Genomic DNA, 13,259 nt, shown 5'->3' with positions numbered 1-13,259 from the left:
CAAAGTTGTAAGCATAGAACCGTCTAGAATGCCATTGTATGCTGTAGCATTAAGATTTCCCTTCACTGGAACTAAGGGGCCCAGCCCGAACCATGAAAAACAGCCCCAGAAGACTATTCCTCCTCCACTAAACTTTACAGTTGGCACTATGCATTCGGGCAGGTAGCGCTGTCCTGGTATCCACCAAACCCAGATTAGACTGCCTGATGGTGAAGCGTGATTCATCACTCCAGAGAACACGTTTTCACTGTTCCAGAGTCCAATGGCGGCGAGCTTTACACCACTCCATCCGACGCTTGGCATTGAGCATGGTGATCTTAGGCTTGTGTTCGGTTGCTCGGCCATAGAAACCCATTTCATGAAGCTCCCAATGAACAGTTATTGTGCTGATGTTGCTTCCAGAGGCAGATTGGAACTCGGTAGGGAGGGTTGCAACCGATAACAGACAACTGTTATGCGCTACAAACTTCAAATTAAGACCTTTAAAAAATAAAAAAAATTATACAATAGTCTGCGGTCCCATTCTGTGAGCTTGTGTGGCCTACCACTGAACCGTTGTTGCTCCTATACGGTTCCACTTCACAATAACAGCACTTACAGTTGACCGGGGCAGCTCTAACAGGGCAGAAATTTGACAAACTGACTTGACGGTAAAGGTGGCATCCTATGACAGTGCCACATTGAAAGTCACTGAGCTCTTCAGAAAGGCCATTCTACTGCCAATGTTTGTCTATGGTGATTGCATGGCTTTGTGCTAGATTTTATACACTTGTCAGCAATAGGTGTGGCTGAAATAGCCAAATCCAATCATTTGAAGGGGTGTCCACATACTTTTGTAATCCTAGTGTAGCTGGAGACAAGCAATTAAACCATCTCCACCACTGCAGTGAGAGGGACCTAAGACATAAGAGTATTTCAGGGAGGTACCAGTCAGGACAGAGAGGAGTCGAATCCACTTCACACTACACAGACAGACACAGAGCCCTGTCTCAGTCAGCTCTGCTTCATGTGGGGGCAGGATTAATGTGAGCGCACTCAGGAGCATTTGACGCTTGCCTCCCCCGCATTCTGGAGAGCTTCCTGGCACAACCCACTCTTTTCTTTGATCCTCTCTTTCGTTCCCTCTCGCTCTTCAGATTGTGCTCATTAAGCAGGCAGAAACTTGGAATAAAATAAAGTATTAACAGCCCAATACAAACACAACAAAGGACTAGAGAGATCCTGCTCCTCTCTCTCTCTCCCTCCTCCATATCCCTGTCTGCATCTTATTAGCTCTCTATGTGGTGGAGCAATTACTGGAGATGTACCCTTTAAATCCCTGCAATATGTTACTTATGCAGATTAATTATGCTTTTTTACCCATTTGCTGGAAGTGGTTCTGTGTAGGATCATTATACGATATTGTACGTAGGACCCCTTTGCTTAATTTTATCAATAAATGCCCAGCTTAGTGGGGAGTGGGTGTTGTCCCTCTGCCTGAGATCCTCTCATGTACATGCTGGTTGCTGGAGTGAACCCAACCTGGTGACTGTGTGATCTGGCTCACTGGGTCCATTTCCATTTGGCCTGCCTCCACACTCAACCAGCTCTGACTAATAGCACTTTAAAGCTCATAGTGATACGTACTTTCAGACCAACAGGAGGAGAAATGGACTAGTTAATGTATTGGAGGGAGTGGGGAGGGAATGTAGGAAGTAGGAACAAGGAGAGGAAACGTGAGGTGAGGAACAGAGAAAGACATGGGTACAAGAAGAAGACTCACTGCCTGGAGGTTGGTCATCCTGGTCATCTGGGAACAGATCATCCAGATTCTCTTTACTGGAGTCAGAGTCCTTCTCCTCCTAACAGAGGAAAACAGGGAGGACAGATGATTGTTATTGTCATTCAGTGTAAACCAGGCAAATGAAATGCGGTGGTGTGAGTCAGTCTGTGTGTGTGTGTGGGTTAACTCACCGATGGCAGCAGGTCCTTATCGTACTTCTTCAGCTGGTTCATGAACTCCAGGTGTTTCTTCTCCTCCTCCAGCTGAGCCACACTCTGCTCGCTCTTCTGCAGCTTCTGCTGGGTGCCTGCCAGCTCGTCCCTCAGCCACTGGTTCTCCTGGCACAGCCGGCGCACCTGTGCCCGCAGCTTCTGCTTCTCCGACTCCACCGAGCTCAGGTGGCCCGACAGCGCCATCATCACCTGGACCAAACACAGCGAGGGGTTTAGGGGTGAGGCAACTGGGCAAGAGGTCCAAAGGGTGCGGAAGAACACTGAGGAGACTAGTAGTAAATAATTAATGGATAATCCTTGGTTGTAGTCTGATTTACTGACACAGGTCATTTAGGTGGTAGGTGCCTGTGGGTTCTCCATCTAGCTGTCTAATTTGAAAGTTCATTAGATTAGATCCCAGAGGGCTCTAGCTCTCCCCCAGCCTGAGGCATGTAGCCTAGACCTATACAGTGTACTAACCTGTGCCTCGCTCAGGCCCAGCTCCAGCATCTCCAGGGACTTGCGGATCATGAGGGACTTCTCCTCCACCAGGACTCCCTGGTCATCCTGCTTCAAGCAGTGCAGTGTGCCCAGAAGGCCCTCCAGGATGGAGTTGTGTTCCTGCTTTAGAGCCTCCAAGCCCTGGATCACCTGCTTGGTCCTGGAGATGATCTCATCCTGGGACAGCTTCTCCCCAGGGTCCTCCTCCTCCTCCTTCACACACACCATGGCAGACATGTTCTCACGCATCCTGTAGCAGTCACACAGAAGAGGAATGGATTTAGTTAAAAATGTAGAAGTATGAATACCCCAGCCCTCTATTTCACTGTTGCTAAATGCATATGCATATCAGTTTACTCCTGGCTGTATCCCAATGTGTTACAGACTAATGAACTTCTGCTTGATCTTAACTTCCGTCCTCACAGTTGTGCGGCATATTACATTTTATCATCAGACAGCCTTTCCAGCATCCAGCCTACTCTTATCTATTGAGCATTTCTTAATCAATATGCGCCTCAGTGTACCTGTTTCTGCGTGGTAAAATCACTAGGTTTATTGCACAAAGTGTGCTTATCAACCAATGACACACATGCAAGCAGGGCTTTTGAGAAAAGAAAGAGGAGCGCCTGGGCGATTTATTGGAAGACCTGCTCTGACTGCAGCCTGTCTGTCTGTCAGTTTAAACAGAGCCCAGCTGAGGTGTTGACAATGTAGATATACCTGGACAGATCAAGCGCTTGGGTCTAGAAGGTTCTATCTGCATTTTTGTCAAAATGTCATTATTGACATAACCTTGTTCTGTTCAATGTTCTCTACCTTTACTGAACAAAAATATAAAACTCAACATGCAACAACTTCAAAGATTTTACTGAGTGACAGTTCATAGAAGGAAATCAGTCAGAAATAAACTCATTAGGCCCTAATCTATGGATTTCACATGACTGGGTAGGGGTGCAGCCATGGGTGGGTGGACCTGGGAGGACATTAGCCCACCCACTTGGCAGCCAGGCCAACCAACTGGGGAGCCAGGCCCAGTCAACCAGAATGAGTTTTAACCCACAAAAATGGCTTTTTTACAGACAGAAATACTCCTCAGCAACCACTCCCCACCCCCCCTCAGACGATCCCACAGGTGAAGAAGCTGGATGTGGAGGCCCTGGGCTGGTGTGGTTACATGTGGTCTGCGGTTGTGATGCAGGTTGGACTTACTGCCAAATTCTTGAAAAGCAACGATAGAGAAATGAACAATCAATTCTCTGACAACAGCTCTGGTGGACATTCCTGCAGTCAGCATGCTAATTGCACGTAGCGCTCCCTCAACTTGAGACATCTGTGGCATTGTGTTTTGTGATTAAACTGCACATTTTAAAGTCTCCTTTTGTCCCCAGCACAAGGTGCACCTGTGTACTTATCATGCTGTTTAATCAGCTTCTTGATATACCACATCTGTCAGCTGGATGGATTACCTCAGCAAAGGAGAAATGTACAAAATTTGAGAGAAATAAGCTTTTGGTGCATTTTGAAAATTACTGAGATCTTTTATTTCAGAGCACGAAACCAACACTTTACATGTTGTGTTTATATTTGTGTTTAGTGTATTTTCATCATGAGCAAAAGCTATTGCTTTCCTACTGAAAGTTGCAAAGAAATTGTGATCCATTTAATAAAACACAAGAGACCAGCTAAATTAATAAAAGTATCAGGACCAGCAGCATCTAGTGGACAAAACTTGATACATTCACATTCATTTATGGTAAATAATGCAAGCGACTTAAATAGTAATTTTTCTGAACGGGAGGGAAAAAACCCACCAGATTCACAGGGAATACATTAAAAGGATGAAGAAGCAATATTCAAAGCAGCAGCGCCATACTACTTGTCAAACAGAGAACTGATGGTGTATATTGGTTGATGAGGTGGGATTGGCAGGGGTTGTGGGTGGTCCGTGGGAGATCTTTGACCATTTTATTATTCATGTCTTACTCATTGTTAGGTTAGAATTGTGGTCCAAATCGAATGTTAGGTAATATATTTATTTAAGATTATATGAATCCTGTAAATTAAAATGGCCAATTTGGGTACAATTAATTAGCTTAATTTCTCAGAGATCAAATTATATTTCAACAAAACGTTTCAGGAACGCTGATCTTCTAACTACATAAACGATTTCAGAACAATCTGAGATGGTGCGTGTCAAAATCCTCTTTCTTGTGTTTTTTGAGGTGGAATTACTCATCTTAGTCACGGTCCTTCTCATCACGAAATGGATTGACCTGGGGTCCTCTTCAATTTAGCCAATCACTATGGTACTAAAATGAATAAGAAACACTATGGCACGTTTATATAAGGCGCTATTCACTGATAGAAACTGCCAACAACCATGGTAAATTAAAACAACATACACCCCTGTAGTCGTGAAACTAACAAACACCATCTCTCTGTATCAAACTTCCAAGTAGAAATCATTGCTGCGCAGTCTGCATTTGTCATGCAGTCAGACACACAACTTTGGGATAAAAAAAACGATTTATTTGGAAACGGTCGTCATTCCGCGTTAGCCTTCCTATTGTATTAAAAACACCTCTGTCGCTTTATTCGCACACTCAGCATTCGCCGCTTCAAGTTCAGGAGCCAACCTCTTATACAGTATATGTGGTCTCAATGAAACTGGAAGCATAGAAATAGCGCACATAGAACACATCTAGCGCTTCTTAGACTTGCTTTCAATGAGAATGACAGATTTATATCTCATATTTCTATAGGTATTTGGTCAGTTCGCCCAAAATGTTACATTATTGCAGCTTTAAATGTTACGCTATTGTTTACTACAGTGTCTGTAAATAAATATTGATAATGGAAAGAAGTGGAGGGCGCTCAACCAACATAAGTCGAGGTGCAATCAAAAATATATAATTGAAAAGGCGCAACACACACATACCATGTTGAGCGAGCGTTGCCCTTTTCAATAAATGTTGATTACCCATTTACATGTCTCTGCCTGCAAATCATCACACTCCTAAAAAGATAGGCTATAGCCTATCTCTCCTCTCCTAGTTGGGCGTGCGAGATCAGGTGTGCAAGTGTTCTCAATTAAATAGAGTAGGCCTATGCATGGACGGAGAGGCACGGGGCAGTTATCTTTCCAAGGAAATTAACTTCCTAAATTAGAGCCTGGTTAAGGATCAGGTTTTAGGGATCAGGCAAAAGTAGTGATTACCGATATTGCATTTCGCTACACTTACACATATTTAGCAGATGTTATTGCATGTGACCAAAACAATTTGATTTATATCTGCCAATATATTGTTTTTTTAAGAGGTGGAATGAAAAATACATTAAAAAATATTTTACAAATTGTGCTCCAATGGATTAACAGACACACTAAATTATGATTTCTTAACAAAATATAAAATGCACACTACTGGTCAAAAGTTTTGGAACACCTACTCATTCAAGGGTTTTTCTTTATTTTTACTATTTTCTACATTGTAGAATAATAGTGAAGACATCAAAACTATTAAATAACACACATGGAATCATGTAGTAACCAAAAACAAAGCATTCAACAAATCAAAATATATTTTATATTTGAGATTCTTCAGATAGCCACCCTTTGCACACGCTTGGTATTCTCTCAACCAGCTTCATTGCGTAGTCACCTGGAATGCATTTCAATTAACAGGTGTGCCATGTTAAAAGTTCATTTGTGGGGGATGAAAATGGCGCCGTAGAGAGAACACGGTGTTTCAGCGAGCTCTCGTGGGATTCGTAAATTTATATTCTTACATTAATCTCCTAGCTTGAAAAATTGGTAGAATTGGCTAAATAAGTTACCATATAATGAGTCTTGACGGCTTTTTCGCAAAAATCTCCGACAACATGCCCAACAGAACTACTAAGAAGTCGACCAAAACCACCACCCCTGTGGATGGGCATGAGGAGCTAGCTAACGTTAGCGAGGCTTGCACCATTGCGGATACAGGCACAATGGACCTGGTGATTCAAAAGATGACTGATAACATTACTAAAGTGATCGATGCTAAGATAAGAATGGTCTTGGAAGCAATAGCAGGCCATTCAGCTGAATTACAGAGGGTTGTGGAACGTGTTGTTGAGGCGGAAGGAAGAATTGATGCAGTGGAAACTTCAACTACATCTATGGACGCTAAGATAAAAGCACTTGAGAAACAGGTGCGCGAGATGGCGGAGCACATTGACGACTTGGATAATCGAGGACGCAGATGCAATATTCGTGTTGTGGGACTCCCGGAAAATTCTGAAGGGACACGTTCAGTAAAATTCTTTGAGGAATGGATCCCTGGCTACCTACAAATGGACACTAAGGCTGGCCGTGTGAAGCTGGACAGAGCCCATCGCTCTCAAGCACCGATACCCGGTCCCAACCAGCGCCCACGGCCGGTGGTTATAAAGTTCCACAACTTCACCGACAAGCAGCGCGTCATGGACGCGGCTAGAAACATCGGCTCTGATGGTAGTCAACGTAAAAGTCCTAAGGTCTCATTCTTCAATGATTATTCCACTGCGGTTGTACGAAGACGCAAAGCGTTTGATGAGGCGAAGGCTCGACTCAGGAGAATGAAGATGGACTACGCACTGTTGTACCCGGCCACATTGAAGATTATGGTCAACGGATCACCTAAAAAGCTCTACACACCTGAAGAGGCTGCTGCGTTTATTGACTCTCTCGGGTAAATAACTTTTAAGCTGCATCTCAGCAGCATTGGATAACTTTGTTTATTTTTGGTTGAATATGATCATGAAACAGTGACGTGAGTCCTCACGTACTCCGGCTCAGTAATATTCGTATCTTTATTATTTTTCTTGCTAAAGTAATAGCCGCTATAGCTCAGGCTGAGATATGTGTGAATCCATATTGGTGCCCAGGCTTGGTTTTAGGTGGAAGAGCCTCAATATTCTCCTATTGATTTTCTTTTCCATACATATAAAGGATGAGGCTATGGAGCGGCGATGCAGACTTAAGAGTCTACATTGGAGAGTTGAAATCCCCTGCATGTTAGCTAGTGGGAAAACCCCCTTTTGGATCTTTACATGTTTAATTTTTGGGTTTAGTATAGTTCGAGTTCAGGGTTCATATCGTTTGTTTATGCTCGGTGAGATAGAGGAGAGTTCAACACATGGAAAAAGGTACCACCCCACTTTTACAGTGGGATCCAGCCTGGATATTGAATGGTCAAGATACAATGGCAGGTAACGGACTGCGTGTATGTACATGGAACATTAGAGGGAGCCATAACCCCATTAAGAGGAAGAAGGTACTATCTTTTTTTGAAAAAAGAAAATATTGATATTGCCCTGTTGCAAGAAACTCATTTGGATGATAAGGAGCACCTGAAATTACAACAAGGGGGGTTTGGTCAAGTGTTTTTCTCATCATTTACATCCAGAAGTAGAGGGGTAGCAATTCTGGTGAAAAAGAACTTACCACTTAAGGTCTTGAATTGTGTGAAAGATCAATTTGGTCGCTTTGTTATAATTAATGGTACTTTACAAGGGCAGAGCATTTCTATAATGAATATTTACTTCCCCCCTGCTCACCCCCCTGATTTCCTCACTAAGGTTTTTCTAGACTTTTCAGAATTAAACTCGGACACTGCAGTGGTTGGAGGAGATTTTAACTGCTTGTTGAACCCCCTTATTGGTAGGTTCCCCAGCGGTATAGCTTCACTCTCTCCTCAAGCTAAGTCACTTAAAGCTATTTGTGATGATCTGGGGTATGCGGATGTCTGGAGAGCTTTTCATCCCTCCAACAGAGAGTTCACTTTTTTCTCTGCACCTCATGGATGTCAGACTAGAATAGATTATTTTTTTGTGCCCAGGACGTCTCTGCAGTCTGTTCTATTTTTTTTTATTTTTTTATTTTACCTTTATTTAACCAGGTAGGCAAGTTGAGAACAAGTTCTCATTTACAATTGCGACCTGGCCAAGATAAAGCAAAGCAGTTCGACAGATACAACAACACAGAGTTACACATGGAGTAAAACAAACATACAGTCAATAATAAAGTATAAACAAGTCTATATACAATGTGAGCAAATGAGGTGAGAAGGGAGGTAAAGGCAAAAAAAGGCCTTGGTGGCAAGGTAAATACAATATAGCAAGTAAAACACTGGAATGGTAGTTTTGCAATGGAAGAATGTGCAAAGTAGAAATAAAAATAATGGGGTGCAAAGGAGCAAAATAAATAAATAAATTAAATACAGTTGGGAAAGAGGTAGTTGATAGGGCTAAATTATATGTGGGCTATGTACAGGTGCAGTAATCTGTGAGCTGCTCTGACAGTTGGTGCTTAAAGCTAGTGAGGGAGATAAGTGTTTCCAGTTTCAGAGATTTTTGTAGTTCGTTCCAGTCATTGGCAGCAGAGAACTGGAAAGAGAGACGGCCAAAGAAAGAATTGGTTTTGGGGGTGACTAGAGAGATATACCTGCTGGAGCGTGTGCTACAGGTGGGAGATGCTATGGTGACCAGCGAGCTGAGATAAGGGGGGACTTTACCTAGCAGGGTCTTGTAGATGACATGGAGCCAGTGGGTTTGGCGACGAGTATGAAGCGAGGGCCAGCCAACGAGAGCGTACAGGTCGCAATGGTGGGTAGTGTATGGGGCTTTGGTGACAAAACGGATTGCACTGTGATAGACTGCATCCAGTTTGTTGAGTAGGGTATTGGAGGCTATTTTGTAAATTACATCGCCAAAGTCGAGGATTGGTAGGATGGTCAGTTTTACAAGGGTATGTTTGGCAGCATGAGTGAAGGATGCTTTGTTGCGAAATAGGAAGCCAATTCTAGATTTAACTTTGGATTGGAGATGTTTGATATGGGTCTGGAAGGAGAGTTTACAGTCTAACCAGACACCTAAGTATTTGTAGTTGTCCACGTATTCTAAGTCAGAGCCGTCCAGAGTAGTGATGTTGGACAGGCGGGTAGGTGCAGGTAGTGATCGGTTGAAGAGCATGCATTTAGTTTTACTTGTATTTAAGAGCAGTTGGAGGCCACGGAAGGAGAGTTGTATGGCATTGAAGCTTGCCTGGAGGGTTGTTAACACAGTGTCCAAAGAAGGGCCGGAAGTATACAGAATGGTGTCGTCTGCGTAGAGGTGGATCAGAGACTCACCAGCAGCAAGAGCGACCTCATTGATGTATACAGAGAAGAGAGTCGGTCCAAGAATTGAACCCTGTGGCACCCCCATAGAGACTGCCAGAGGTCCGGACAACAGACCCTCAGATTTGACACACTGAACTCTATCAGAGAAGTAGTTGGTGAACCAGGCGAGGCAATCATTTGAGAAACCAAGGCTGTTGAGTCTGCCGATGAGGATGTGGTGATTGACAGAGTCGAAAGCCTTGGCCAGATCAATGAATACGGCTGCACAGTAATGTTTCTTATCGATGGCGGTTAAGATATCGTTTAGGACCTTGAGCGTGGCTGAGGTGCACCCATGACCAGCTCTGAAACCAGATTGCATAGCAGAGAAGGTATGGTGAGATTCAAAATGGTCGGTAATCTGTTTGTTGACTTGGCTTTCGAAGACCTTAGAAAGGCATGGTAGGATAGATATAGGTCTGTAGCAGTTTGGGTCAAGAGTGTCCCCCCCTTTGAAGAGGGGGATGACCGCAGCTGCTTTCCAATCTTTGGGAATCTCAGACGACACGAAAGAGAGGTTGAACAGGCTAGTAATAGGGGTGGCAACAATTTCGGCAGATCATTTTAGAAAGAAAGGGTCCAGATTGTCTAGCCCGGCTGATTTGTAGGGGTCCAGATTTTGCAGCTCTTTCAGAACATCAGCTGAATGGATTTGGGAGAAGGAGAAATGGGGAAGGCTTGGGCGAGTTGCTGTTGGGGGTGCAGTGCTGTTGACAGGGGTAGGAGTAGCCAGGTGGAAAGCATGGCCAGCAGTAGAAAAATGCTTATTGAAATTTTCAATTATGGTGGATTTATCAGTGGTGACAGTGTTTCCTATCTTCAGTGCAGTGGGCAGCTGGGAGGAGGTGTTCATATTCTCCATGGACTTTACAGTGTCCCAGAACTTTTTTGAGTTAGTGTTGCAAGAAGCAAATTTCTGCTTGAAAAAGCTAGCCTTGGCTTTTCTAACTGCCTGTGTATAATGGTTTCTAGCTTCCCTGAACAGCTGCATATCACGGGGGCTGTTCGATGCTAATGCAGAACGCCATAGGACGTTTTTGTGTTGATTAAGGGCAGTCAGGTCTGGGGAGAACCAAGGGCTATATCTGTTCCTGGTTCTAAATTTCTTGAATGGGGCATGTTTATTTAAGATGGTTAGGAAGGCATTTTTAAAAAATATCCAGGCATCCTCTACTGACGGGATGAGGTCAATATCCTTCCAGGATACCCCGGCCAGGTCGATTAGAAAGGCCTGCTCGCTGAAGTGTTTCAGGGAGCGTTTTACAGTGATGAGAGGAGGTCGTTTGACCGCTGACCCATTACGGATGCAGGCAATGAGGCAGTGATCGCTGAGATCTTGGTTGAAGACAGCAGAGGTGTATTTAGAGGGGAAGTTGGTTAGGATGATATCTATGAGGGTGCCCGTGTTTAAGGCTTTGAGGAGGTACCTGGTAGGTTCATTGATAATTTGTGTGAGATTGAGGGCATCAAGTTTAGATTGTAGGATGGCTGGGGTGTTAAGCATGTTCCAGTTTAGGTCGCCTAGCAGCACGAGCTCTGAAGATAGATGGGGGGCAATCAGTTCACATATGGTGTCCAGAGCACAGCTGGGGGCAGAGGGTGGTCTATAGCAGGCGGCAACGGTGAGAGACTTGTTTTTAGAAAGGTGGATTTTTAAAAGTAGAAGTTCAAATTGTTTGGGTACAGACCTGGATAGTAGGACAGAACTCTGCAGGCTATCTTTGCAGTAAATTGCAACACCGCCCCCTTTGGCAGTTCTATCTTGTCTGAAAATGTTGTAGTTTGGAATTAAAATGTCTGAATTTTTGGTGGTCTTCCTAAGCCAGGATTCAGACACAGCTAGAACATCCGGGTTGGCAGAGTGTGCTAAAGCAGTGAATAGAACAAACTTAGGGAGGAGGCTTCTAATGTTAACATGCATGAAACCAAGGCTATTACGGTTACAGAAGTCGTCAAAAGAGAGCGCCTGGGGAATAGGAGTGGAGCTAGGCACTGCAGGGCCTGGATTCACCTCTACATCGCCAGAGGAACATAGGAGGAGTAGAATAAGGGTGCGACTAAAAGCAATAAGAATTGGTCGTCTAGAACGTCTGGAACAGAGAGTAAAAGGAGGTTTCTGGGGGCGATAAAATAGCATCAAGGTATAATGTACAGACAAAGGTAAGGTAGGATGTGAATACAGTGGAGGTAAACCTAGGTATTGAGTGATGAAGAGAGAGATATTGTCTCTAGAAACATCATTGAAACCAGGAGATGTCATTGCATGTGTGGGTGGTGGAACTAATAGGTTGGATAAGTTATAGTGAGCAGGACTAGAGGCTCTACAGTGAAATAAGCCAATAAACACTAACCAGAACAGCAATGGACAAGACATATTGACATTAAGGAGAGGCATGCTTAGTCGAGTGATCAAAAGGGTCCAGTGAGTGGAGAGGTTGGTTTAGGGTCACGGCGATTTAGACAGCTAGCCAAGCCAACCGGTAGCAAGCTAGCATAGGATGGAGTCTGTTGTTAGCCACCTCTTGCGTTCGGTCAGTAGATTAGTGGGGTTCCGTGTGGTAGAGGGGATTAATCCAAATCACACAACAACAAAAATAAGAACAATAGATATAGTTATAGAGGCCCGAGAAGAAAACATAATAATTCAAATAAATAAATTGTCCGATTGTCTATTCAGATAGCAGCCGGAAAGACAGCTAACGGTTAGCGGGCCGCAGATGGGCGTTCCGGTAACGTCGCGACAGAGGAGCCAGCCGGATCTCCTTCAGGTAGATAACGTCGGCAGTCCGGTTGTGAAGGCCCGGTGGGGCTCCGCGTAGGCAGTGAAACGGGTCCGGATAGGTGACTGCAGCCCAGGAGTGAATGATGGAACTCAGGCGTGATTGACGGAGCTGGCTAGCACCGGAACAATCGATGTTTGCTCCGGAATCGACGAAAGCCGACTGTCACACGGATAGCAGCTAGCTAGCTGTGAGATCCGGGTATGAATGTCCAGAGAGCAGTTGAAATCCAGGGACATGGAGAGAAAAATTGGTCCGGTATGTTCCGTTCCGAGCCGCGCTGCGCCGTACAAAACTGGCGATAGATTTTCGATAGATTTTCGAACTAAAGGACAGCCGATGACCACAAACCGTGGTTAGCTTCTGATTAGCTTCTGGGCTAGCTCCTGGCTAGCTTCTGGCTAGCTTCTGGCCAGCCTCCTGGAGTTTCTGGCTAGCTTCCTGAAGGATTGCAGATCTGAGGTAAATAATACTTTTTTATAAATATAAATTGGTGAGGCTGGTTGCAGGAGAGTGTTTAGAAGATGAGTTGATGGAAAATAAAAATAAAATGTATGTGAAAAAAGTTGTAAATATATATATATACAGGACACGACAAGACGAGGACAAAAGACGTCTGAACTGCTATGCGATCTTGGAGTGTGAGGATATCCGCTAGGATGGGAAGCATAGTCATATCTGATCATGCTGAGGTGATCCTGGACATAAAACTCAACGGGGCATTCAATCGGTCAAGACATTGGAGGTTGAACACAACCATTCTTAAAGACCATACATTCACATCATATTTCATTACAGAGTTTAAAGCATTTTTCTCTATTAACTC

At 44.1% G+C, this 13,259-nt stretch overlaps 1 protein-coding gene across 12 annotated transcripts in view; it reads right to left on the bottom strand.

The window, feature by feature from the left end:
* LOC110497818 (kinesin light chain 1) overlaps positions 1-13,259 on the bottom strand; it is a 52,218-nt gene that overhangs the window by 23,483 nt on the left and 15,476 nt on the right. For all 12 annotated transcript variants that reach the window (XM_090211231.1, XM_090211236.1, XM_090211233.1 and 9 more), the window contains exons 3-5: positions 2,455-2,725; positions 1,954-2,184; positions 1,763-1,841 (exon numbers count right to left, since the gene is read on the bottom strand). In XM_090211231.1, coding sequence (XP_090067357.1) covers positions 1,763-1,841; positions 1,954-2,184; positions 2,455-2,724 — 580 coding nt within the window. In that variant the 5' untranslated portion in view covers position 2,725. The remainder of the gene's footprint in view (positions 1-1,762; positions 1,842-1,953; positions 2,185-2,454; positions 2,726-13,259) is intronic.

The sequence above is a fragment of the Oncorhynchus mykiss genome, chromosome 19 (assembly GCF_057628025.1).
Source record: "Oncorhynchus mykiss isolate SJ-2025 chromosome 19, ASM5762802v1, whole genome shotgun sequence".
Lineage (NCBI taxonomy): Eukaryota > Metazoa > Chordata > Actinopteri > Salmoniformes > Salmonidae > Oncorhynchus > Oncorhynchus mykiss.
This window is presented reverse-complemented; position numbering and strand designations above follow the sequence as displayed.